At 40.2% G+C, this 27721-nt stretch overlaps 1 protein-coding gene across 14 annotated transcripts in view; it reads left to right on the top strand.

Annotated features, from left to right (window-relative positions):
- The window catches only part of LOC124417557, a 46452-nt gene extending 19521 nt beyond the window's left edge, over positions 1-26931 (top strand). For 6 of the 14 annotated variants that reach the window (XM_046905948.1, XM_046905949.1, XM_046905947.1 and 3 more), the window contains 2 exons: positions 3959-4101; positions 13742-14058. In XM_046905948.1, the coding sequence (XP_046761904.1) occupies positions 3959-4101; positions 13742-13863 (265 nt within the window). In that variant the 3' untranslated portion in view covers positions 13864-14058. Of the gene's footprint in view, positions 1-1871; positions 2033-3958; positions 4102-13741; positions 14059-23977 lie in introns of those variants that run through there. The other 8 variants (XR_006932536.1, XR_006932540.1, XR_006932532.1 and 5 more) reach the window with 2 other exon arrangements.
- The last annotated feature ends 790 nt before the right edge of the window (positions 26932-27721 follow it).

Here is a 27721-nt window from a genome sequence, read left to right as displayed (position 1 = left end):
TGGTTTCCCCAAGTCATCTGACCACGCAGCATGGTGTGTGTTATTAAAATCCTTGCCCATGATGCACTGCTGGAAAAGGTCTCCCCTTGTCTCTGACACAGACTGCGGTTATTTTAGAAAAACAAAGCCCTGGAATTCCTGGAATGATTTCTGTTTCAGAGAAGTGAGGAGCTGACTGACAGCTGAGTGCGTGGTCATTGTCTTGGGCTAGCAGGTGTGTGGACTGCCTTGAGAAAACAGAACTAAAACACACGGGGTTTGTTTTTCCTCTCTTCATCCTGAATTTCTGTTGTGGTGAGTCTGGCTTTCTGTCGAGCAAGTCTTCTCACCCCGACTGACACTGACTTATTATTTCAAAGCCTTTTCTTGGTTTGCACAGAGTACATCCCAACAAGTAAAACACGCTGAAGGGACCAAAGTCCCTTCAGAAATACCCATCGTGCCAAATTCTTTCAGATGCTCTCTGTGGATTGCTTAAGGAGGATTAGGAGCCCTGGTATTCAAACATATCTTAAGCATGTAGATGTGAGACAAGATTGCTGAAGCACAAGGATGATATGCTGGCTTTATAGCATTACTAATCATGCATGTTTTCCTGAACTGGTTTCTGAATAGCAGCCCAAAGTTCTCAGAGAAGGAATAGAAAGTATAGCAGTAAGTAGAAGCATATAGCCACCCCGTAGTACAATGGTGTACAGTAGTATGAGCCATGTATAAACGGCTGTACTTCATTTTTCTCCAGAGAAATGTATAGATTTAATGAATTTTAAAAGGTTCTTAAATCACCTCACGGATTATTCTACTTATTTTTCTTTTAGTAGGAGGTATTTCAGGAGAAAGAAAATAATATTCTTAAGATATAGGACAGGTTTTGAGCTGGTTAGATATGTTAGTTGAAAACTTACATTCTGCTTACTTCTTCACACATCTATTTCTTTAATTCCATACACAGCGGAGTTCAGCCAGTTCCAGCTGCCACTCAGTTGCCTGTATGCATGCGAAGCAAGCCACTGCTGTTATTTCACACAGGAGATGACAAGGAAAAAAAATTGAAACACTGCTGTTGAGCTTTATTGGCCAAGATCATACTTGAAGAATTCCCAGAATTTGTCCCAAGACTTTCCCTAAGAAACCAGCTTCTCTTTTCAAAATGTGTGAATCACTAACATTAAATCAACAAGATCTGTGAGAGGGGAGAAACCACCACAGCAGTACATGTGAGCAGTCACTGGTTGATAAAAAATTCTTATCATATGTTCATCTTAGCTTCAACAAGGGAAAGTTAGCTGTTGCAAATTGTGCTCTCTGCTGTAGTGTTCCACTGCAGGTTATTGGATATTAGCCTTGTTCTTCACCTTCGAAATGTAGAAAACTTGACAGGAAAATACTCATTCCCCAGTGACAGTTCTGCCCATTATTTCCTCACAAAATGTACAAGAAGACCTCGGCATTTACAATTTCTGAGCTCTGTTATGGTTTGCCTGAAAGTGTCACTGTTGTTGCTGCAAGCAGTGAGTGCAGAAGTCTTAGAGAGGAGGCTGCATAACTGCATTTTTAACCCATGGTATTTTAGAGCAATCAGCTTCTTTTAGGGCTTGGCAACATCATTAGTCTGCTGGACTCTAATAACTCAGAGCTGCATAACCCATGTATTGGGCAAGCATCCAGTTCTGAGGTTTTCTGACTGTGTTGATGAATTTAATCGCAACTGAAAAGCTTCACCAGATGAATATAAAGAGGTTTATGCAGTGCAGCATGCGTCTGTCTGCCCATTTGGTTACTCTGTGTTTAAGTATTGTGACTGCATCAGTAGCTCAAAATCCTTGAAATTTGTTGTTCCACTTAAAACTAACCCCATGTTTTGGTCCCAGGTTGTGGCTGGCACATAGGACCTGTTCTGGAAAGAAACGTACAAGTGGAAGGGGAGAGAAAAAGGGAAGAACAGAATGCTTTTAACTTGCTCTGTACATGATAGTGATAGACTGCCTTCAAAGAGCGCTGGGGCTTTTGGATATCACATAAGTGCAAAGAGGTCAGCCATAGATATTTGAATTATTAACACATGTTTAACCATTAAAGAAAGATACATTGATAGGATATCAATGTAATTAATTATTTAGCTACACAAAGTATGGCATAGAAAACAAATTAACTATTCACCACTCTTTAGAAAGGATGAACCTTGAATAAATGCATCATAAAATGGTTCGTAACCACAAGCCTTGTTAATAACTGATGATCTTAAAGCATCACATCATGGAAAATGTTTACATGTTGGTTATCTTTATTTTGGTTAAAAAAAGCATTCATCAAAGTTGATCTATATGGGATGGAATTAGACTAGATGATCTGGAAGGTCTTTTTCCACCTAGATGATTCTGTGATTCTAAAGAGCCAACTTTGTGTTTGACAGAAAATGTGGCAGCTGTTTAGCTTGCGGTGACCTACTAAAACAAACAAGCTTTCAAAGGAACTATGGATAGCTATTTGAAATATAAAATATACTCTGAAAGATGATGTGCATGCCATTTCCTGGGTCTGTATTAAGCAGCTTTGCCTTCACTGCTAATGAAGATTCAGTGGGAAGGAGAGAGCATGCTTCTGTTAGTATTTGTTAGCAGGGAAAAATATTCTGCTGTTGGAATCTGTAGCTCACTGTTGTGTGTGTGTGCGTGCGTGTGTCTATTATGGCAAAGAAAAGCGTGAAACATTGCATGTCTATGTTTTAATAGTCTTGTGGCTGAAATTCCTTCAGATTTTGATTCCAGTTTGTGATCGTTGCATTGTTTGTTCTGTTTCTGACCAATTACTCAAACAAAGCAAGCAGACTGTTTAATATGAAATTCCAAACAATATGGTAAAAACTTACTGTGTTTTCTCAGTGTGTATGAGGATTAGAAACTTTGAAGTGGAAAGAATGGTTTTAGGAAAGCCTTTATTTTATTCATAATTTCTTCTTCTCACAATTTATTTTAAAGTCCTGCCTTTATTTTATTCATAATTTCTAGCTACTCAGTGGAGTTGGATGTTCAGTACAGAGTACAGTCTTGCATCAAGAGAGCAGTGGTAGGCTGAGATCCCTCATCCATGCATGTTCATCTTGCAGTGTTGTGGGGCTTTCCTTAGCAGGCTGGCTGTAGACTAGTTTTATCCACACCTCGACAGAAGCCAGGAAAGGAGCGCTGGTATATATGTATCTATATCTACATATAGATATATTTCTGGTGCTCCCTTTGTGGAGGTAAAACTCAACCCTTGCTTTCTTCCCAGGCTTTCAGGTAGTTAGCCTCAGATGCTCACAGTGAGTGGGAAGCAGAGCACTGCCCACAGACACCAAGGACTGAGGGAGGAGGAAGTCCAGAGCCCACATGGGGCTGCCACAGTGGCTGTGGCGCACGCTGGAACCAGCAGTCTTGGTGTGTGTCCCTGTGTAACTTCCGTGGTTAGCTGGGCTACTGCATCAGGACTGACCTATACATACCTTGCTTGTGGTGACTTCAAGATGAGAGAAGTAGTCTTAAGTATTCAGAAGTCTTATTTTAACATCGCTGTATTTTTCAAATGCCAAAAATGTACTTCCCTTCTGTATATAGTCAACTGGACAATCCATCTGAAAAGCAAGTATCTGAGTAGAGGAAATAAAATGAAGAAAATGAAGGAATAATAGTGATAATAATAATAAAAAAAATTGTAACTAGGTATCGTGCAAGCAGTTCTCATTGTTCTGGAAACTAAGTGGAAAACTAAACAGCAATGCACCATACGACTTCTAGTCTCTGCAGTGTCTGAAGAACTGTATCTGAAGACTTTTTGTTGTTTTGTTTGCTTTTGTTTGTGAGCTGAAAATTTCCAGCTTGTCAACTGTGTGCATAGTGTTCAGATTGTGTACTAGCATAAAAGCATAGTAATCACTCTGTAAGTCACGCAAGAATTTATTGTTCTGTTTTGCCAATTGCAGTTGTCCAGCAAATGCGGTATTGCAAACTCTAGCACTTTTTCCACTTGGCAAGATATACTGCAAACAGGCAAGCTTGGAAGAAATTGAGCATTTCTCCACCACCTCTGTCCCTGCGAAGCCTCCCACACTGCTTCCTTGGTCAGGTAAGAAAGCTCAGAATCCTGTCAGGTGTCGGGTCAGCTCCTTTTACCTGTACTTAGGGCACTTGCATTCTCAGAGAGGGAAGGCAGGCAGAAGGTAAAGCTTGTCATTTTGGAACAAGTGAACTGCAGAAGTGCAATTCATCTGGGCTCTCATCCAACCTGCACTCAAATTACCAGCATTTTATAAAGTTCTGCTTCTTAAAACTTCCCCTCTGAAGGCTGTGACCATGCGACAGGTTGCAGGTTGCATCATGGTTGCAGGATCCATGTCTTCATATCCCCTACAGCTTCTGCTGTACCATGAACACCAAGCCCCACAGTGCACAGGAGTGCAACACAGGATTCCCAGGAAAGTGGGTCCCAGGTGGGCTGGGAGCCAGTTCTCCTGTGTATCTCACAGGAAAAAGAAGCATGTGAAAGGTACTGGCGGATAATTCAAGCTCCAGCCATGAACCCTGCCTTTGGGCTGGCATAGAGCAGATGATGCTTGGTTCAGGTGCCCTGAGCCTTTTCAGTGGGGAGAGAACAGCTCTGAGACCTGCTCTTCTGGCTTCTGTTAGGGTTTGTGCTTGTGGAAAGACTGGGATAACAGCAACAATTAGGGATCCTTGGCCTTGGCGGGATGAAAGGCCCGCAGGCTGAGCAAGTAGGCTTCTGGTGTTTCTCAGGAGGAATTCTCTACTTTGACCTGTAATTTTGGGGAACTTGCTGGATAATTTAGTTCCAGAAGACTGTAGGGATTTCTCATCTGGCATTCTTCTACCAGTTAATAATACTTAGTGCTTATATTGCTCTTCACATCTGCAAAGCACTTTGCAAACATTCACTAATTAAGCCTCACAACACTCTGGGGAGGTAAGTATAAGTAAGTTCTTATTGTTAAGCAAGGAAGGCTCTTGGCTCTGCTCTCAGTGGAAGCCTTGGGGACCCTCCATGCTGCAGCCCCTTCTGTTCTTCATCTCCCCCTCCTACTATGTTACAGTGTGAGTCCAGAAACAGGGCTGCATTCCTGCTCCTTGCACTGCCATGTCTTCTGCACCTGCTTGCTCACCTTCCACATCTGTTCCCACACTAATGCAGGCAGCTTGGGTCTCCTGTGTCTGTTCCCAGGCCCCTTTCCTCTCAGAGGGGCTGAAGGAGTCCTGCAGTGATGACAAGTGTAGTGATGACTTTCTTGAAGGAGTTGGAAAATTCTTGGGGAAAAATCTCATGCAAGAGTGTTAAGAACAGAGCATGAGGCAAAACAGACAAATTTGCTACCTGGGAAATAATAGATGCTATGTCTCAACTATCTGTAAAGCTCAGTCAGTGTCAGCAATGCAGGAAAAGGCCTGTAGCAAAATTATCAGCAGTTCAGGTATTTTTAGCAGCACACATGCTTCAAGGATTTGCCAGGAAAGAGAGTGGAAATGGCATGCCTAAATTCTGCACATCTGAGAATATGGTGGTGCTTTAATGGGAGAGCAATCTCCCATTATACAATGCTAGTAAAAGCAATAAAGACTATTCCTAGTTCTTCAACCTTCCAGAAGACTCTCCCTCAAAGCCTTGAACCAGTTCTCAACTGAGAGGTAGAGCATTTTCTCCCTCCCACTGCTAACACAGGAACACTCTCTATAGTTCTGATGGCAGCTTGGTTGGAAAATCACACCCCCAGAAATCAACTCTCTGCTCTCCAGAGCTCCTTGTGAGGATTTGGGGTTTAATATTTATAGTAATGATAGGGCTGTTAATATACCACAGTAAACATACACTGTGAAGCCCTGACAAGGGCAATGAGAGAAAGTGGAATGGCAGATGCTCTGGCAGTCACTTTCTATTCTATGAGAACCAGCTGGTTGTTATTATCACTTATTATCTACCATTTAAGCTAGATACGTTGCTGAAAAAGAAAAAAAAAAAAAAAAGGCCTGCATGGCCACAAAAAAGCAAAACTGGCCTTTGGGGACTTTGGAAACTTTCTGTGGTCTGATACGCATTTAAGTTGATGGTTTTCCAGCAAATCTCTTCACTTCCTTATGCTGCCACCTCAGCTGCCATATTAAAGTGATCAAATCGACCACAGATTTGCTAAACGGAAACATGGAGTTCACTCAGTCTTTAAACCACATAAATACCTAAGAGGGATTTCTCCAGTTTCCAGCATTCATGTTGAAACTACTGCTTAATGTTGATTCATTAGACCTCAGGCTCCTTTTGCGCAACTCATAAGCAAGCATTTGAAATCTCAGTCGTTTTCCACTACAAGGGAAATGAGTACACGTTGTGCAGTGAAACACCGAGGGCAAGTTTGTAGTAACACTGAAGAATTTCAAAAGGTTTGGTTATTCTGCTAGAAGTTTAGTACATCTGAAAATAATTTGACCTTTAGGAGATATGTCTGTTTTCTGAGGGCTGCCCTAACTATAGGGCACACTATGTGTTTTCAAGGGAACAGGACTGTGTACATTTCACTGATACATTTATTGACTTCTGTGTTCTGATCGTCCATGTAATCTTGTCTTTCTATATTGCTTGATGAGGGAAGGAACACGTACATACCTGTGTGATCATATTTAATTATCCAGGGAGTTTCAGCAGGAAAAAAATGTGAGCCAAATAAAATTATTCTTTAATGAGGACTTTAATATGTAAAGTTCTCTTGTTTCTCAAAAACAATTTTAGAATGCCTTTAACTGTTATGCTGAGTACAAAACAGTCATCAGCAGAGGCGTTCCTGCATCTTCTCTGAGAGCCCTCACTTATGGATTATACCGCCCAGTGGGACACTGACACTCTCAATCCCATACTGCCCTCTGACAGATACCTCCTTAAAATTCCTCTCCATCATGACCTTTGCAAAGCATATGACAAGGGCTATGTAAACAGCTGGCATAGGGTAACCATGGCTTATTGTACTTGACAGTGCTGATTTGCTAGAGCCTTCAGATCCTCTCATCTTCTCATGGTATTCATCTGCTATCTAGTGTCTTATGACTTAAAGCAGGCCTTCTATATACGTGAAAGAAAGGAAATAATTTCTTTGTGTGGGAGTCCAATTTCTGTAGCAGCTGGATAGTACTTGTGGACAGTAATGCAAGACACTCAAATGATAACAGTCAATTTAGCAGAGAGGTGAAAGAACAAACAGAGAAGAGAAAGAAGTGGTAGGCCATTTGTTCTATATGAGGTCCTCAAAATATTTGGGCCGTGCCCTCAGCAGCAGGTAGGGATGGCTAGCCACCAGACCTGAAATTTCTCTCATGTTAACACATGTAACTGAAACAAGCAAGCTTTCTGATGACCCTCCAATGTACATCAAGGTGCTCTCTTTAGGTTGGTTCTTTGAGCAGCACATTCCCATGCAGAGTGCAGGGTCAGATGGTCCTGTTTGTTACTATGTGCACCAAGGAGTGTAGGACACACTGAACTGCCTTTGGAAGCACATGTGTCTCAGCAGGCTTTGTCAGAGATAACCCACAGCAGCTAACAGACCTTTGCTGCCTCTCTGTCTGAGTGGTGGACGGAAATACAATACAAACTTACAGATCAGTTTTGTAAAGGATGCTTAGAAAACCATGTTAAAGAATGCCTGTATTTTTTATTTCCACACCAAATTATCACCCCAAAGAACTGAAGTTCTTGCTGTGCTTTTGCCAAGGGCTGTGTCAAAAGCATAGTGGCAGCAGTCTGCACTCATTCTCCTGGACTTCTGGGATGCTACAAAAGGCCTAGAGAATTCTTTCTGCATGAGAATATTTTATTTCTTGCCTTCCAAAAATGTTTGTGCTGGAGTCTGTGTTTCACCAGGGAATCCTTATTTGCATTTTCACTTTCGTTTTCCTAGACATGATCAAGAATAATCTGCTCCTGCTTTTCTTCATAGAAATACCATTCTTCAGTACTCAATCTTTAGGGTTTGTTTGACTACCTACAGAGTAATTGTCCTTCATCCTTGCTCTGATGAACTAATTTTCCCTCTCCTGCTCTTTCATTTCAGAAGAACTTTAAGTAATCAATCAAAGTTTCGTTCCTGTAAGTCCAATTATGTTCTTACGTTGAGTATGCATGATTACTGAGGTACTGTATGTAATCTTCCAGGACAGAATATAGCCAAATTCCATCCTTCTCCATTTGCCCATATGTGAGAAAATGAAGGTATGTTTTAAAAGAAATTTGTCTCAGTTAACATAGAGTAAAAGTACATACACCACTGATTTTTTTTTTATTATGTTTTCAGTAAGAGTATGCTAATAACCTGTACAACTGCATTTTTTTCCCTGAAAATAACTCTTTGGCAATGTTTAAGCATTTACAAGCAATCCAAGGAAATATTTGGTTTGCTAAGCCTTTGTTTCCCTTGGGGAGTGTTCTTCTTCCAGACCCTGTAACTTGCAGTCAAACACCATGCATGTAAAAAGGGAAGGTGCGGTTCAAGCATGTGATTTATATTTGAAGGGTTTTCGAAACTGGCTGGCTTACTCACACTCAGAAGTCATCATCTTTTAAAAGATTCCTCACATAAAATAAAAGCTTCAGACTTATTCTGCCTAAGAAATGGGTGTGTTTCCATGAGGTAAAAGAAAACAAATAAACCTGATGTTTATGGAGAAGAAACAGCAGGTTGAGAAGAACTCCGAGTCCATGAGTAGGAGATCTGAAGATCTCATGGAGCACCCATTTTGAATTATGGGTCTGAGCTCCTCTTCCCTGAATTCATGGGGGTTATGAAATTGGTTCAATTTTCCAGCAAGGAGTCCTGTGGGTGGCCTTCTTTGATGGAGTGATGGCATCGGTGGATAGGGGAAGGATTTCATCTACCTGGTCTTCTGCAAAGCTTTTGACATGGTCCCTCACCACATCCTTCTCTCTAAATTGGAGAGGTATGGATTTGAAAGACGGACTGTTTGATGAATTAAGAACTGGTTGTCTGGTCACAGCCAAAGGGTTGTGATCAATGATTCTATGTCTGTGTGGAGGCCAGTCACAATTGGTGTCCCCCAAGGGTCAATCTTGGAACTGGTATTCTTCAACATCTTCATCAGTGACATAGACGGTGGAATCGAGTGCACCCTCAGCAAGTTTGCAGACACTAAGCTCAGGTGCGGTCGATGCGCTGGAGGGAAGTGAAGTCATCCAGAGAAGACCTGGACAGACTGGAGAAGTAGGCCTATGTGAACCTAATGAGGTTCAACAACACCAAGTGCAAGGTGTTACACTTGGGCTGGGGCAATCCCAGGTATTTATACAAACTGGGGAAAGAACTCCTTGAGAGCAGCCCTGCAGAGAAGGACTTGTGGGTCCTGGTGGATGAGAAATTGGAAATGATCCATCAGTGTGTGCTGGCAGCCTGGAAGGCCAACTATGTTCTGGACTGTATTAAAAAAGGCGTGGCCATCAGGGACAGGGAGGTGATTGCCCCCCTCTACTCAGCTCTTGTGAGGCCTCATCTGGAGTACTGCATCCAGGCCTGGGGTCCCCAGCACAAGAAAGATGTAGAGCTCTTGGAACGGGTCCAGAGGAGGGCCACTAATGATCAGAAGGCTTGAGCACCTCTTCTGTGAAGAAAGGTTGAGGGAACTGGGCTTGTTTAGCTTGGAGAAGAGAAGGCTCTGGGGAGACTTCATTGTGGCTTTCCAGTACTTGAAGGGAGTGTATAAACATTGGGGGGAGCGACTGTTTACGAAGGTGGATGGTGATAGGACAAGAGGGAATGGTTTTAAACTATGACAAGGGAGATTTGGTTTAGATATTAGGAGGAAGTTTGTCATTCAGAGGGTGGTGGCACACTGGAACAGGTTGCCCAATGAGGTTGTGGATGCCCCATTCCTGGAGGCATTCAAGGTGAGGCTGGATGTGGCTCTGGGCAGCCTGGTCTAGTGGTTGGCAACCCTGCCACAGCAGGGGGGTTGAAACTAGATGATCTTTGAAGTCCTTTTTGATCCAGACCATTCTATGATTATGATTTGTGTGTTAAGGTTTCTCAGTGGGGTGGAAAAGGAAAAGCAGAACATGATCAGGAGAGATGAGCAAGGACTACAGCGTCACCACTGAGAGCAGGAAGGGGAACAAGGCACAAGGAAAGGCAGACACTAATTCTGAGACAGCTGCAAATCATGAAAGATGCTGAACTGTTTGTAACAGATCTAACTTTTCTCCTAATGTTCCGTGAGGCAGAGGACCACTGGACAAACCTCAGCTGTCGAGAGTTTACGGGCTGGTCTGGCCCAGTTCTGTGACTAGTGGGGCAGAGGGATTTTTTTGCAAAATCCGCGTCTCCGGAAAAAGGAAAGAGGGGACCCCCCTCAAAAAAGAATAATTAAAAAAAAAACAGCGGCAATGATCTGAGGAGAAACAAACTAATTTACTAAATATAGTATCGGAATGCACAATAACACATTATAATACAATATAACTCAATATAATTGTTAATAAAATCAAATATAATTGAGAGGAGGATTGTCCAATCCTCTTACACTAATACTGAAGCCTTGCATGCAGTTGGGAGCAGCAGCGAGACGATCTGAAAGTGAGCACAACAAGACGAGAAGAAAGATGAAGAGGACCCAGGTCAGGTGACCTACAGGCCTTATATCTGTTCCCCTGAACAGGAATGATAACAGCACTCGAACAGTCTTCTGGGGAACGTAGTTCTTATTCTCTTCCGGACAAGTACGCGGAACTAGAGCATTTGCTCTTTAACTCCCAGTACACTGCATGATGTTATGATGTGGAATACCGATAACCAAAAATCATAAAACCATGACACTCAGATCAGAAACTCTGCCTGGTGTAATAAGATTAGACAAGGTTTGTAGTCATCTCAGTTCTACAAAAGAGGTACATCTCTGTTATGTTATGCTGCCCATGTAAGACAAAACATTGAAGTTGGACTTCATGGAGATTTATAAAGTCCATTTGGAATGAACCCTGCAATCCCCAAGTTAAAATCTGCCCCATGTTGAGGTCCACACAGTTTGAGTGAAAACTTTCCAGCCCTAAAACATTCGTATTACAGGGCACAGAGGGGGAACAAGGTATGCAGTAATAGGGACAACATCATCAGAAAACCTCGAACGTTCAAATGAAAAGATAGATGGAAAAAAAGAGAGATGTGGAGTAGTATACAGTGGAGACTTTCAAGGTGCAACTGTGCAACGTACTAGATAATCTCATCTAGGCTCCCTTTTCCAATGAAAGGTTGGATCTGATGATCTCTTGAGATCCCTTCCAGGCTGGGTTGTTCTGTAATTCTGTTATTCTGTGCAGAGGGTGTCACTTAGGCATGAGGGTAATGATGTTTCAGAAACAGCTACAGTCAGAGACAAGCTGCTGCACTTATTTTACAGATTTTGTTTGTTCAAAGATGATTTTTATTTTATGAGAAGAAGCAATGTTTTAACATGGGAGTCATATATTCAGCACTGAAAAGAACAGATGTCCCATGTTTTGACCGCATCAAGTACATTCTTCAGCAAGTTCTCCCATGGTCTCCCACTTGGGATGAGTTTGGGAGAACTAAGTCCTGCAAACCCATTCTTATATCCTTGATCTCAACAGCCATGAGTCCAGTGTTCAGGTCTTTTCAATTCCTTTCCCCCCTACTGATTTTGTGTTAAATATCTAGACACTGATGGCAGAGAGAGCACTGCTTCAGTGAGCATAATTTATTGTATTCCACAATTACAGTAAATTGGTATTTTAAATAAAGTAGCTCAGCACATGGTGTGACAGAAAGAACAGAGAGATTTAAATGGCTAGTAATAAAAACAGTCCTACTAATCTAATCCTGAGGTGAAGTGAGCACCACACTGTTGACAAAGCTAATTTTGGCTCAGTGCTATGCCAGCCCGGTTCCCTGACTTATTTAAAGCCTGTGTTGTTTATAAGGTTATTATCAGAGATTTTTCTCCTCCTGAAGACAAAGGAGGAAGAACAGTGACTGAGGTAAACATTGCAAGGCCTCAAACAGTATTTTTGGTTGTGATCTACAATTCAAATACAGACATCCGGTCCTGGAAGAAATAGCCCTGCTGGTGCTGTTGACAGCATGTTTCATAGAGGGATATTTAAGGGGAGCTTGGAAGCAAGAAGGGGGTAGGGGAGCTTCTGAGGTCTGAAAAACAAGTCAGCCTGTCAGTGGTGTGCAGCACTCTCCTGTTCCCCTGAGGAGAAAGCTCTTAGTGTGTTTCATCTCCTATGATGACAGTGATGCTATGTTTCAGGTTTCTCATGGCACTGTAAATCGCGTTTTATTAAAGAAGCGCCTTTGGGTAGGAATATATAAGTGCAGAAAATGCATTTGATTAAAAACAACTACTATTCATTGCAAAATGGAACATGATTCCAAGCAGTATAAATGCAGTTAGTTCTACTCTTACCCACTGCTGATTGTATATATTAGTTCACTGAATTCTCAGTCTTTCTTTTCTGGGTAATGCAAGTATAAGCTTTTCTTGGACCTGCTATTTAAACACTAGTTTCATACCACTGAGCATAAAAATGTGTTCAGCATAAGGCAGTTACCTGATGCAAAATGTTTTGTGTAGATCTTTAATCAGGTCTTCCATGGAAAGAATCATGTACATGGGATGATAGCAGGGAATGCTCTCAGAGAGCAGTCACAGAAATTCTGTAGGTTAATGGAGACAGTCATAGTGTTACACACTTCATTTTTACTGTACTGGCTACTTATCAATACAATAGCATGGGGAAGGAGTTCTTTTTGATTGACTTTTGACCTGTGCAGAAAGGAAAAGCTAGAAATTTGAAAACTAGCTTGGATAGTGACAAATGCATTTAATTGTATTATTTGACATTTTATTACATTCACCACAGTTTGTGTCACTTCAAATGACACTAGGTAACACCAAGAATGAATATCAGCTCTGATATACGCCGCAGACACCAACCCCATACGCTGTCCCAAGGATGAAGGAGATGAGCTGACTCCATCTCTGAATTCTAGCTACGCAGTATAGTTCGCAACGAACCTGAAATAACAGAATTACAAAGGGAAAAACATTGCTATGGCAACAAAATATTGCTATTTTAAATGAGCATGGTTTAAGAAAAAAACAACACTTTGTTTTAAACAGAAACAGGCTTTGAAAAATAAATATAATCATTACTTTAAAACTAACTCATAATTTAGCCCATTTGTGAGGGCATATCTACCTGTAACTCTCTTTTCTTTGACATTTTCTGATCTTACTGTATTGTAGAACAACATATTTCAGTTTTAGAAACTGAAGGGGAAGTTAAATGACCCAGTGTCAGGAGGCATAGCACACCCTTAGCTCAGCTAGATACAGAGTGTACATGATACAGGATATAAGGTCAAGATTACTCCTACCTATCGTTAGGTACAATCTGAACTCCCTAAATTAGTGATGCCTGAAGATATATTCACGCTCAGGGAAATACTGTACTCCCAGAGCATAAAATTATGACTTTGACTGAATTGCCAAGCGCATATTTCAAAGGTAGATCTCTCTAATTTTAGGGGAGCACAACAGATGTGTTTTCCTAATCAGCTATCTCAGTTAAATGACTGTTGGGTGGATCAGGACGAAAGCTCTTAGGTCAGTCCACTGGCTGATAAGACCTCTTAAACAGTATTCCAGTGTGAACTAACACTACTCATTTACCATCCTCCCAGCTGCAATGAAGTTTTCTCTGACTTCTGACTACTGCAAGCGACAACATCCACCTTTTCCACTGCCTTGCTGCAAGATATTGCTTTTGCTGAAGGACAAAATTCAAACTCGAATTTCAAATTAAGAGCTTTTCTAGTTGTCAGTATAGCAGCAAGAAGGTGCAAATAAACTCATTTGCTTTCTCCAACCCTATTTTTGAGCCATCTGGCTTGAATATTTTGTTGTTTTTGTTGCTGTTTTTGTTTTTGTTTTTGTTTTTTCTTCAGAGGACAGAGCACTTTCCAAGAAAAATACACAATAAAACTACCTTTGGTTTCTAGATAATGCTGTTTTCTTTTCTGTACTATCCTTTCAGTGACTTTTTGGCTGTTAAAGGCTGGCTGCCAAAACTTCAGGGAACCAGACAACTCTGCAGTCTTTCAAAAGTGCAACTATTATGGTAGTACATGTGAAAGAACAATTACACTGAGATTTTATAATTTAAGTAATTGTTGTTTTTTTTTTTTCCTGTAGAGTGACCTTACAAAGGTTCAATATAGCTGCTCATTACTTTGCATGACATCACATTTTTAAAAGGAACAGAGATAAAATTTAGCTAAAATACATGTCTAAATTAAGGAGATTCTACCTGCTTGCCGAGGAAATAAGATTAAAGCTGTTTGTCCAAACTACAGCCCTAGAAATCCCTGCAGTCTCATTTATGTGAGCCATTGTATTTAGCTACTTAGCAATGCAGAGTGAGCATAAAGTACTGATGGTTACTCAGACTTGCATCAGAAAGCCATCTACATCCCTGTGTCTGGTTTCACCCACGGGCTGCTCTTATGCCTTTGGAGACTCTCAGCTAATGGAAAGCACCAGAAGGGATATTTAAGTGGAATCTGACCTGGATTATTCTGGTCTTTAGCAATGCAGAGAGACTGGTTTGCAGAGAAAGTTAAAAACCATAAATATTCCAACTCTGGCTTAACAGCAGCTACGGACTGCTGCTATCTTGTTTAAAAGCACGCTTTGTCAGGAATACCAGTGCTCAAAAACAAAACAACCTCAAGCTCAAAGACTTTTTGACAAGGTCCTGCCCTCCAAAACAAGCAATTAAAATGTGTGAATGAGAATACTGGTTGATCAACGTGGAACCAGGTATGCAGTGTGCAGAATGGCAAGAGACAAGGGATCCAGGGAAAGTGCACTCAGAGTATTGGCCATCTTTGTTTCAAACATGTTGTCTCCTAGTGATCAAAGGATGCAGCAAGGAATGGATGTCATCTGCTCAGCTGCACTCAGATACTTCAAAGGCTTCTTCTTTGCCATTAAGACAAGCATCAGTCTACTTTTTGATCCAGGCTAGGGTTGGATGTGCAGCATCTCGCGCAGTCTTGAGAACTAAGCAGCAAACCAGATGAGTCAAAGCAAGTTATTTGTGCCAAAAAAGCAAGTGATAGCTTAATTGGCCAATCAATTCAGAATAGACTCTGCAGTGAAATAAATGGCAATTTGATTATGTGCTGCTACAACACAAAACAATTTGATTTGACTTCAGGAAAGTGATGGCTTTTTCTTTAATATTTGGTTACAGCCTTTCAATTGAGTGTATCCAGAGGAAAGCACAATGCTGAAATATTACGATTTCTCCATGTTAAACCTGAACATACTTAATATTTATTAAAAGATTAAATGACTTTTAAAATAAATTGAGTAATTCAAGTTTGTATGATACAGCTTAATCTTTGTCTGTTTGGTGGCCACTGCAGAATAAAATTGTGCCTGCAGTGAAAGTGGTCTTAATAGACACAAGATGTGAATCTTTTTTTGTTTGTTTGTATGTTTGTTTGTTTTTGTTAGGAAAGAATCTTTTTGTCTGCTGCAGTGATATTGTTTACATCATGGCTGGACAATCCTAGAAGAAGTAATTGTATTCTCATTGTGCCTCCTTTAAGTAAATACATTATTTTGATGCTAGAGCATTCACTTATTTATAGAATCATAATTTTTTAGAGTCCGAATGCATCAGTTTTCCTTTATCAGCCAGACTAGTGATTTTCTGAATAACCACCTTCAAGATTATTGGAAGTACCTTTTTTCTGCTTAATTATGTTGATGGTCTCAAGGGTCTCGTGCTATAGGCTGTAAGATATTGCATTCCTATTTGCATTTTTGCCTTCAAGAAAGGAAATCAACACATTTAAAGGAAACATCGGGCTGATTTTATTCAACAGATTCACTCACTCGTGTCAATGGTATTAGAGGTAAGCACAGTCCTGCATTTGGTTCTGCTCTAGATTGATTGGCAACATTCACAAAGATTTTTGTTTCTGTAGGATGTATTTTGCACGCATGCAGTGCAGAAAGATGTAATCTTGAAAAGCATTATGGAAACCTAGAGAAAAAACATTTTACAGCAAAACAACTCCCACTGTAGATGATTTCATATTGAAATGCATATCTCTACCTCTTTCACTGATAGTCATTTTTATTGTACTTCATATGGAAAAATCTTTTAAAGGTAAGCTCTCTTTGAGAACAGAATTCTTGAGCCAAAAGGAATGGATGATAGAGTCTATATTAAAAAAGAAATGTAATTCAATCAATGAATTTGTGAATAACAAAGAAAGATGTACAGTGAGAAAGATTATTATGCTAAAATCCTTAAACTAAAGATGATTTCTTATTAATTAATTACCTAAAAGTCTGACTCCCATACAGACTCCCCTATTATCATGTGGCTTTAAAAGTGAGAAAATAAAAAGACTTATGATTATGTTCATCTTATTCTGAAGAAGCAAATTCAAAATATTTGGATGCTATGGTTGGTGACCTGAAAGAACATGCAGCAGACTTCCTGTAAGCCAACAAAGATTCTTATGTGAGCACAGGAAGGTGTTATTTGTCAATGGGAGGACAGCACACATAAGAAATTGGATCAGAGTGAATAGATTTCATAAAATGCTTTCCCTAGCAAACTCATATCTATATTTTTAATATTATGTCAAGACTTTTCTGATCTTTGTAAGGATGATGATAAATAACATGAGCAAAAAGCACTTTTTTTTTTTGGACAAGAAAGATTTGTAGAAAATTATCTTTGTGCACTTTTAATGTTCAGCCTGTTAGAGGACACTGAGAATATATAAATATCAGAAGAGGTCACCCTGGGCTTGACCACTGTAGTCAATCGGAAGACTTCCTCTAACACTACAGATGAAGAGCTACGTGTTACTACACAGTTCACAGTAGGACAGCTTTTACAACACTTAACACATTGTAGAAGACACTTGATGTAATGCTCAGCCAAAAATCCTTGTTCATGTACACATATATCTGAAGGTTTCAACTGACTGAACAGAAATGTAAAATACCTGTAGGTCTAGTAAAATAGGCATATGAATTTTTACATCTGAGAATTTGTGTGGATTCCAGAAAGATATTTTGATTGTTCTGATATACTTCTGGAAAATGAATAATATCTTTCTGGATATTAGCTAGGGTGGACTGTATGAAAAATGTGATCGGCATACTCATCATATTTACTTTTTTCCATTCCAGCATCTTCCCTTTATCTCAAATTCATGAATTTCCTGTCTAATATTCACCAATTTAATCTGTTTAACCAATACAATATTCATCACTTCATCATTTTAGCTATCATTTCTCCTAGTAGCTGACTGTCCTGAAAAAGTCATGCCTGTGGTAGTATCTCTGGACCACTTCTCTCCTTCACAAAGTTGTGACCAAGGGAAGAATATGATGGGAAAAGCTATCTTAAAATAAATATTTAATTTTGACAGTGGGGCAAGAAAATTTAAAATAAAGATTTTTAAAATTGCAAAAGATCTATCTTATCCAAGGAGTCAGTTTCATTAGTGCTTCAATGAGAACTAAATTCTCATCTAGTTTCTAAATGCTAGGGTCACCTTACTGCAGTATTAGATTCTCTTTTCTCCTTATGAGATTTCCTTTAAGCCTAACTGCAATTTCTTGCTCTTTTACATGTTTGTACACACATCTAAATTTGTTGAGCTCAGCCAGGTGTTGCAATAAGAGCATCAAATTGAATATTTTTGGTGTTGTGCTTGAAGTACCTGCTAGGGAGTATGTATCTGATTTCAATTCTCACTTTTCCTGGCCAAATTTCCTGACAATCCAGTTATCAAATTAACTTACTGTTTAAATACATATGCATGCAGCAGATAGTTCAATAACCAACCCAACATATAATATTCCCAAATTACTGCAGAGAAATCCAAATTTTTTACACAGGCAATTTCCATCTTTCATATTTTGTAAAATATGAGGGATTTTGAAATAGCTGAATGCAACAGGATAATTAAGCTGGTTTGAGGAACACACGTAAAAAAATCATCTGCTCATTAAATGAAGACGATACATATCATATATGTAGATTGCTCTGAAAGTAATGCCTCCTATTTATTTCACTGAAAATTACAACAGTTATAATGAGCACAATAACACTATGTCATGAAACAAGTTCTCAGCCACAGAGCACTGCATTTTTGCTAGCAATGAACAAGAGCCTGCATGACATGCTTGTAAAAATCTTTACCAGAGGAGCTGACCCACTGTGTCACAATTGCTATGTTGCTAGAAAAATGCTGCCCATGCAGTCCATCATTCAATGACCTGGACAGATGGAATTCAGTGGCACCAAATCTTAGCTATATGGTTTATGTGGTAGGATAGTCCAGACAAGATTGGCAATGTGCTCCACAGTCTTCAAATTGGTATGGCATTTGACCTTACCATGTTGCAAGAGGAACGTTGTCTTCTTCTCTGATCTGACTATGGAAGTTAGAGGCTTCACCTTAGTCAGCATCATGAAGTAGTAGTCAGAGCTGATGATTTGTCATGTTCCAGGAAATCCAGAAGGATCACCCCTTTCCTACTCTGAAAGATAGTGCACATCACTTTACCCCCTGAGACCTGTGTCTTCAACTTTTTCACATGTTGCCACCCCATGGGCTGCCATTTTGAATCTGGCTCATAGTGGTGACACCATATCTCATCATCAGTAATAACAATCCAGGAAACTGTCACCTTCAGCCTTGTACTTGTTCTATAGGTCCTGACAAATTTGTGTATGATGTATTTTCTGTTTCTTTGTGAGCACTGATGAGACCTACTTGGTGCAAACTATGCAATATCTCAATGTTGCCACCATATCCAGCTCCATATACAGTTCACTGGTCATTATCTGTAAATCTGCACAGATGAGCTGATTGAGATACTCTTCATTTCACACTGTGACAGCTGTATGTGGCCATCCGGAGCCTGACTTGTCTTTCCTGTTGCTGTTTTCACTGCTGAAATGCACCATCCACTGCTTCACTGTGCTTACATACACTGATTGGTCTCTATAAATATCCAGCAAGCACCAATGAATGTCAGCAGGTGCCATTTTTTCCTGCGTGGAGGAATTCAGTGACACACTTTTGCTTCATACGCACTTCCATGTCAGATGCCATTTGATCACACTGCCCCTCTGCTGCCATCTGTCACAAGTCAACAAAGTCCTGAATGCAGAGGAGAATAGAATAAATTGGATCAGCGTTAGCAAGTTTATATCTCCCTGATCTTTGGCTGTTCATTTCACCATGAATCAGGAAGACTGTGTGGTTCAGCAAGGAGGACATGCTCTTCTTTCCTTAACAGATCCAACAACAGCCCATATTCCTATGGTCACCAGTTATTAAAACTCTGTGAGAGTTATTGATTCCCATCATACACACAGAAGCAACTATTGGGGAAAAAAAAAAAAAAAGATTAACAGTGATGCATAGAAACAGAAAAGAAAGCATCAGAGAACCCTTCTGCTGTGGCATATACCTCAGCTATGGCTGCCTATTTCCTTCTGCATAACTGTGTTCGTTCTTCTGTTTAAAATGCAGTTACTGTGCTATTGATTTCCTAGATAAGTTTTTAAAAGCATTTAGAATTGGGCAATTAGTTACTGCTTAATGCAGAATGTCAAAGCAGAGCTATCGATCCAACTAATTGATCAATTGATTCATTATTTCCTTCACATGGCTTGATTTGGAACCACTCTGAAGGAATAAATGAAAGAAAAATAAATCCTCACTTTTGCAAGGAATGACATGTAACAAAAAGTTAAGTAAAGATTTGTTGCTCTTGGAAACAGGCTTTTTGGATATAAAAAATTTTTTTTCGGTAATTTCTTGTTTATTGAAACATTTATAAATTTATACTTAAAATTTATTTATTTATTTATTTATTTTTGTTAAAAAACCCTTCATGAAAATCTTACAATGGGGTAGTAGGAGAAAAGAAATGTTCAACAGTGTACACAGTGAAGTATGACTGTAACTGGAGCAAAGAGTATTCCTTTAACTAACAGGTCATCATAACATTTTTGATACCTACTTTTGTTTTGGTCAGGCTGATGTAAAACATAAAATAATAATAATTATAATTAAGGAACCATATTTGACCTGAAAGCCCAGAACAGAGTATTTCATCTGGAACAGGAAAAAATTTGGGGAGACTGTGTGTGTGACAGAAAATAGGATATGATTATGGGAACTGCTCTGACCTCCTCATCAGATACTCAGGGACGCTTCTTCTGCAAAATGAATGGAGGGACACAGCTGTCTGCTATCTCACCACAGCACTGAGGTAGAATTTGAAATCATAGAGTCTTGACTTACAGGGCCAGCTACAGGGGGCTGTTCAGATTGTGACACTAATGAGGTTCGGTAAGGTCAAGTGCAAGGTGATACGTTTAGATTGGGACAATCCCAGAAGTGAATACAGACTGGGAGAAAAACTCATTGGGATCAGCCTTGAGGAGAGGGACTTGGAGGTCCTGGTGTATGAAAAGCTGGACATGAACCAGCATGTACTCTTGTGGCCTGGGAGGCCAGCTGCATCCTGGGCTGCATTGAAAGAGGGGTGGCCAGCAGGGACAGGGAGGGGACTGTCCCCCTGTGTTCTGTGCTAGTGAGGCCCCATCTGGAGTATTGCGACCAGGTCTGAGGCCCCCAGCACAAGAAGACATGGAGATGTTGGAATGGGTCCAGAGGGGGTCATGAAGAAGATCAAAGGACTGGAGCACCAGTTCTGTGAAGACAGGGAGAGGGAGCTGGGCCAGTTCAGCTTGGAGAAGGTTCCAGTACTTGAGGAGAACTTATAAGCAGGAGGGACTGACTTTTTTACAGTCTAACAGCAGTAGGACAAGAGGTAATGTCTTTACACCAAAAAAGGGGAGATTTAGGTTAGACATTAGAAGGAAATTCTTTGCTCAGAGGATGGTGAGCTCCTGGGACAGGCTGCCCAGAGAAGCTGTGTGCGCCCCGTCCCTGGCAGCATTGAAAGCCAGGTTGCATAGGACCCTGGCAGCCCATGGCAGAGGATTGGAACTGAATGGGCTTTAAGGTTCCTTCCTTCCAACCTGTGAATATGAGGTCTCCTCCAAAAGTAATGCCTCCTGTTTTATGATGATGGCCCGCAGTGTCAGAGGAGAATGTCGACGATATGGCAGTAGAGACCGAGCTTTCTCAGCAATACTCTTATTTTGTTGATATGTGACAGATGGCAGCAGAGGGGCAGTCTGACAGGATGGAAGTGCACATGAAGCAAAAGTGTGTTATTGAGTTCCTCCATCTGGAAAAAATTGCACCCATTCACATACACTGATGCTTGCTGACCTTTTATAGAGACCAGTCAGTGCATGTGAGCACAGTGAGGCGGTGAGTGGTGTGTTTCAGCAGTGACAGTGGATCACTTCCTCTGGTATAAACATTTATGAGTGTGGCATGCAGGCTCCTGTTCATTGCTGGTGAAGATGCATAGCTACTGGTGGCACCTATGTTGAAAGAGATTGTTTTGTAGCTGAGAATTTACACTACCAAGTATTGTTATTGTGCTCTTTGTATCTGTTGTAGTTTGCATGGAAATAATTAGAAGGCAAGTTGACCCTGGTCAACTTGTTACCACCTCTTTGCTTGTTTTCCCTATGCCAGACTGAAGGAGAAGAGTTCTACAGGACTTTCACTGTTAACCACAAGCAGAAACTACTCCTAGTCTTCTGCTATATTAAGGCAGCTAGGAGAAACATCTGCACAGGGGAAATGCTTCATCTGGATGTTGCTTTTTGTCTCAATCTCCATTAGGAAAAACCCACAAAACCCACACTGTTTCGAAAAAATATGCTGCACAACTTTTCACTGGGTCACATTGCCTCCTGCACATGTTGAAAGATTAAGGAAATAACTGCAACAGCCAAGGATTTAATTTTGTTCCTAGTCCCAGGATCCTTTTTTTTTCTGAAGAATTTTGTCCCTAAAATGTTAGAGATATGCAGCTGGTGTACTAGGAGGCCAAACAAAATACCACTGGAAATGATTAATTAAATAATGATGAATGTAGCTCATGAACTGTAACCCATTAATATCTATTACATCAAAATCTGACTAAAAATATTCTACAAACAATCAGTTAAAACAAATCTGTAGCGTAGGAGGCAGTTCAAAGAAGCTGAAACCACAGCAAAATATTTAAACAGCTGGAGAAAACAAGAGGTGCCAAAAATCGTTTTGTTAACTGCATGCTGTCACTGGATTAAAAATAAATATGAAGGAATGATAAACACTCAGGTTAGCTGCACAGTATTAAATTAGACCTTGGGGAATACATTCTGCTTTCACTTTGCTGGTGGATAACTGATGTGGCCACTAGTACAAGTACTTTTAACACAGGACTAAATATAGAGCTAGCATGAAAGTTGAGGGAAAGAAAAATCTAGGCAATTCAGAAATGCTCAAGACAAAGAGACCTCTGAAACCCATCCTAGAGGACTTTAGGACTAGCCAAGACATTTTCCAAAATATTAGTTGTTATAGTCAAGAACTTTTGAAGGACAGAGAAAATTTCTAAAGATGGGAGAAGGTCAAATGCAGTACTATAAACAAAAGAAGAACAATATGACTGGGGGAACTGTATATTGATCAGGCTAATTTTAATACCTGGAAGATGCTAAAATATATGATTACATAATAACCTGTAAGCACCTAAATGAGAACAAACATGTTTTGCTAAGAATGTATTGCATCAAATCAATCCGGTTACATCTTTTAAGAGGTACCTGGTAGAGTGAACAAAGAAAAGCAGCAGGTGAGGCTTATATTGACTTTAGTAAGGCTTTCACAGAGTTGGGCATAGTAGGCTCTTTAGCAAAGGGAAATACAGAAAATAATAAAACACTGGAGTGTACAGAACTGGTTGCTCCATATTACAAAGACTTACTATTGGATTGCTACCTGATAACTTATTCTACTGGAGCCATATAGGTATCTCTGCAGATTGCATTGTTCAAGTCTTTCTTCAATGACTTAATCTATAAAATGCTCTTGAAATTCATGGATAACACTGAGCCAGGATGGCTGAATTATATTGAACAATCTTTTCATGTTTTGAAGATCAAAATTCCTAATAGTTTGAAGCAACGGTCTGAAATTAAAAATGGAAATCAACAGACACAAGTACAAAATACTTTGATGAGGCAGCAGGAAGCACAGAAATGAAGAGAACTAACTAGCAAGCAGTAATAATACAGATGAGTGATGTCACTTCTCTGTCACATCAGCAAGCTGATGTCAAACTCAACCCAAGTCAACAATATGATGTTGCTGGGGAAAAAAAAGGACTCCTCATATTGTAATACACCACTATGTGCAAGATGTTGAAAGAAATTAGTCTTTTCTACCACCTCAGCTGTATAAATATGTTTTATTAAGGGCATTATTATTTAGGAAATCTGCAAGAAGGAGTGGAGAGAAGCCAGAGGAGATCAACAAGAAAACAAAGAGGTCTGCAGAACATGACCAGTGTACAAAAATTGAAAGAACTGGGTTTCCTGATTCAGTTACCTGAGTTGAGTAACTGAAAGACCGAACACAACAGTGGTCTTCCAGCATTGCTGGAGTTGTCTATGCACTACTCACAAGCTTTGATTGAAACAAAGAAGACTTTGTTTTGGTAGTTGAAAGCCAATTCTAACTATAAGGGATAGAGAACAGACCGAATCTGAGTTGCTTGAGTATTCTCACTGAAAGAAGTTAAGAACGACTTTGCTGTCAGCAGTGATCTAGGTATACTTTCTCAGATATAGCCTAGGGAGAATAGAATGTAAGATCCTCTTTTACTCCAAATGGGAACTAAGGACCTTTTTTTCTTTCTTTCTTTCTTTCTTTTTTTAATGAACATAGCTGAACCATACCTATTTTTATGAGAAGAAGTGGTATCCACAGAAATGAAGTCAGGCATATGCTCTCCTGGGATGAAGCACAAGGTCTCAGCAGCCACAGCAAGTAAAACCCTTCCATTTCATGACCGACTTATGGTGAACTCCATACACCCCTGCATCTCTGCTGCACCTCTGCCAACACAAGCCAGCATGGGGGAGATCAGGGATATGGTAGACAGCCACATGAATAGGGTCAAACAGAGGAAGGTCCAGTGTCAACAGCACTTTCTGTTTGCAAGGTCGTGCCTAGCATCTCGCTTTTGAGGAAAGGCTGAGAGACCTGGGACTGTTCAGACTGGAGAAGACCAAGAGGGGATCTCACCAATACTTATAAATGTCTAATGAGTGGGAGTCAAGTGGATGGGGTCAGGCTCTTTTTGCTGGTACTCAGAGACAGGACGAAGGTCAAGGGGCAAAAAGTGAAACACAGGATATTTTGTAAAAACAGGGAAAGAACATCATTACTTTGAGGGTGACAGAGTACTAGAACAGGCTGCCCAGGGAGGTAATGGGGTCTCATTCTCTGGAGGTATTGAAAACCCGCCTGGATGTCTTTGTGTGTAACCTACTGTAGGGAGTTGGCTTTAGCAGAGGTGTGGGACTATGTGATTTCCAGAGGTCTCTTCCAACCCCAGTGATTCTGTGATCCCACCAGTCACATTACTGCCAGACCAACTGTTAATAGATCATTAAATACAAACCAGCAAATAGAATAGTGCTTTGATGTTTTTGTTGAGCATCTGCTATATCACCTGCCCTATTAACACAGCTAAATAGGCAAATCAGAAGTAGCAGCAGTCATTCTGAATAGGTATAGCATGTCATTCCCAGTGCTGAGAATGGATATTTTTCCTGAGCAATTTAGCTACAGCTGCAGCTTTTTCAGCTGAATGCTGCAGCAGATGGAAGAAGCCTGTGTGTTCAGAAAGTGTGGTGGTTTTTCAATAGTAGGTGATTGCGTGGATCAAGTTATGTGTGCCACCCACAACATACTTTTCTCTATGCCCTTGTATGGTGCGCTTATGTAGTTAATTGCACACCTGCTTATACCACACAAGAGAGGAAAAGCAAAATATATTTAGGCCCACTTGAATTAAGTAAGTTGTTTTATTGAAATTGCCCACGTTTTCTTTGATTTTCAAGATGTTTGAAGGAATAGCTATTTACATGCCAGAAATATTTGAAGTCAAGCTTCTCCACGTTTCAAGGATTAAACATGAAAGTATTAGGAAGGCAAGAGAAAACAGCATGCTAGAATGATGGATCTCAGAAAGAATTAAAATGAACAATGCTCTCCAGTTACGCTTTCATCTCCTTTTATAGACAGTTATGATATTAAGTATCATTCACCACTCATCATGTTTCTTCAGCGTTAAAATGAAGATGACTGATCATTTTTGCCATTTCCTCCTGCAGTACACTAAAGATACACGCTAATGTTGCTACCGATGGAAAAATAACCCATTTAGCTGAGTGCTGTTTAAGAGATTGTATTCACAACTTCTTTCATTTCACACAAATTAAACAAATGATTCCCATTGTCTGATCAAGTATCTACTACACTCTGCCATCTTGTAGTGAGATGTACAGGCACACCTCAAAGTATTCTGTTCATTATTTTCATTTTCTATATAGGGAACTGATAGAAATGGTAGATAAATGGTATTATTCAAGGGCTGCTCCAAAAGTAATGCCTCCTGTTTTATGATGATGGCCCGCAGTGTCAGAGGAGAATGTCAACGGTATGGCAGTAGAGACCGAGCTTTCTCAGCAATACTCTGTTATTTTGTTGATATGTGACAGATGGCAGCAGAGGGGCAGTCTGACAGGATGGCGTCTGACATGGAAGTGCACGTGAAGCAAAAGTGTGTTGTTGAGTTCCGACATCTGGAAAAAATTGTACCCATTCACATACACTGATGCTTGCTGAATTTTTATAGAGACCAGTCAGTGCATGTGAGCACAGTGAGGCGGTGAGTGGTGTGTTTCAGCAGTGACAGTGGATCACCTCCACTGGTACGGACATTTATGAGTGTGGCATGCAGGCTCCTGTTCATTGCTGGTGAAGATGCATAGCTACTGGTGGCACCTATGTTGAAAGAGATTGTTTTGTAGCTGAGAATTTACACTACCAAGTATTGTTATTGTGCTCTTTGTATCTGTTGTAGTTTGCATGGAAATAATTAGGAGACATTACTTTTGTCCTGACCTATGTGCTTAGCACTGGAGCTGAATTAATACAAATGTAAAACTGGGGAAAACACTCATAGTCCATGAGAGGCTATACATCACAAAGATCTTATACTAATTAGGATATTGGCTTCATAAAAGCCACTTTCATATTCTAGTAACAAAGGAGGCAGTCTGTGCATTTTTTCCTCTCCAACATGGACTAGTTTTTTTGTGGTTCAGTGCAGCATAGTAAAAACTCACATGACACAAGGACTCTAAGCGCAAAGGGAATCTTACTGTGTCCCAAGTCTTCCAGAAACAGCAGTAAAACATTTTAAATAGTGAATCAGACAGAAACCAGTCTAACTAATACAACAAATAGGCCTGTAGAAAACTGACCTGGCTGCCAAAATCTGACCCTAATGTCATACAACTGCCAGTAAAAAAACACCTTTTTGATGGCATCACAGGTCAGAATGTTCTTTCTTCTTTTATGCTCTCTAATGGAGGAACAGAAAAATAAAACTCAGTGTATTTGTGAAGCAAGTAATCATGGCACGCTATTTGGGTTGTTCTTTGGCCTCCATGTTAATCATGAGCACTTGTTCTGCTTGGCAGTGGCTCTAGGAAATAGCTCCCAGGCATTCTGGTGGCTGCTGGTAATGTTTGTACTTCAGGAAATTGAGTCACCTCTGCCATTCTGTGGAAACATATTTCAGTTACAATAAGAATAAATACTGCATTATGCTGACTTTGTCTGGGCCTTTTCTGTTTGTTTTGTGTTCCACAACACCTCAAATGTTCAGCTGCATTTCATAATATTAAATGAAGAAAATAATAGAATTTCACCCCACCACCTTTGAGCATACCACACTACCTAATAACAAAGAAGATGGTATTAGAGCAGTGAATTTACGTAACTGTGATAAGGCATAATATCTGAGGAAACAGGGGAAACGGGAAATGAATTCAGATGAAATATATGAATAGGGACTAGGGATTCATAAAATTGAGCCAGATCACTCAGAAGAGTCTCAAACCTCAGTGACACTACTGAAACCTACTTTATTATCTTATGGTTGAGATGCACATATTCTCCAAAAAAGTGAGGGCTAAAACTCTTCTGTGCTTGTCGCGGGACAGCTGAGAATGAGATTCACATCAGATAGGAAAGTGCTACTTTCATATTAAACCCTATCACCAGGATGTGCCTCTGTTTTGGTTCAGGTTTCCACAATAGATTCAAATATCTGGAGGTAAGGAGTTCTGGAATCCAATTCATTCTCATCTCATCAAGTTGCCACACATGAATGTTTGTCTGCCACAGTCATCAGTTAGGTGCTGGATGACCACTGCAAGTGCAGAGGGCTTCTGTACCAATGGCCACCAGTTTAGAGTTTTGGCACATACAGAAAAAATGATCAAAACACATATCCTGTATCTATTTTGTATATTGTGTGTATATTGTGGTGTCTTTTTTGTTCGTGTGCATATTATTACCAAACTCTACCAGCGCACAGAGGAATCCCTCTGA

The sequence above is a fragment of the Gallus gallus genome, chromosome Z (genome assembly GCF_016699485.2).
Source record: "Gallus gallus isolate bGalGal1 chromosome Z, bGalGal1.mat.broiler.GRCg7b, whole genome shotgun sequence".
In the NCBI taxonomy this organism is placed as follows: Eukaryota; Metazoa; Chordata; class Aves; order Galliformes; family Phasianidae; genus Gallus; species Gallus gallus.
The sequence above is the reverse complement of the archived record's forward strand: the minus strand, read 5'-3'. Positions and strand labels throughout refer to the sequence as shown.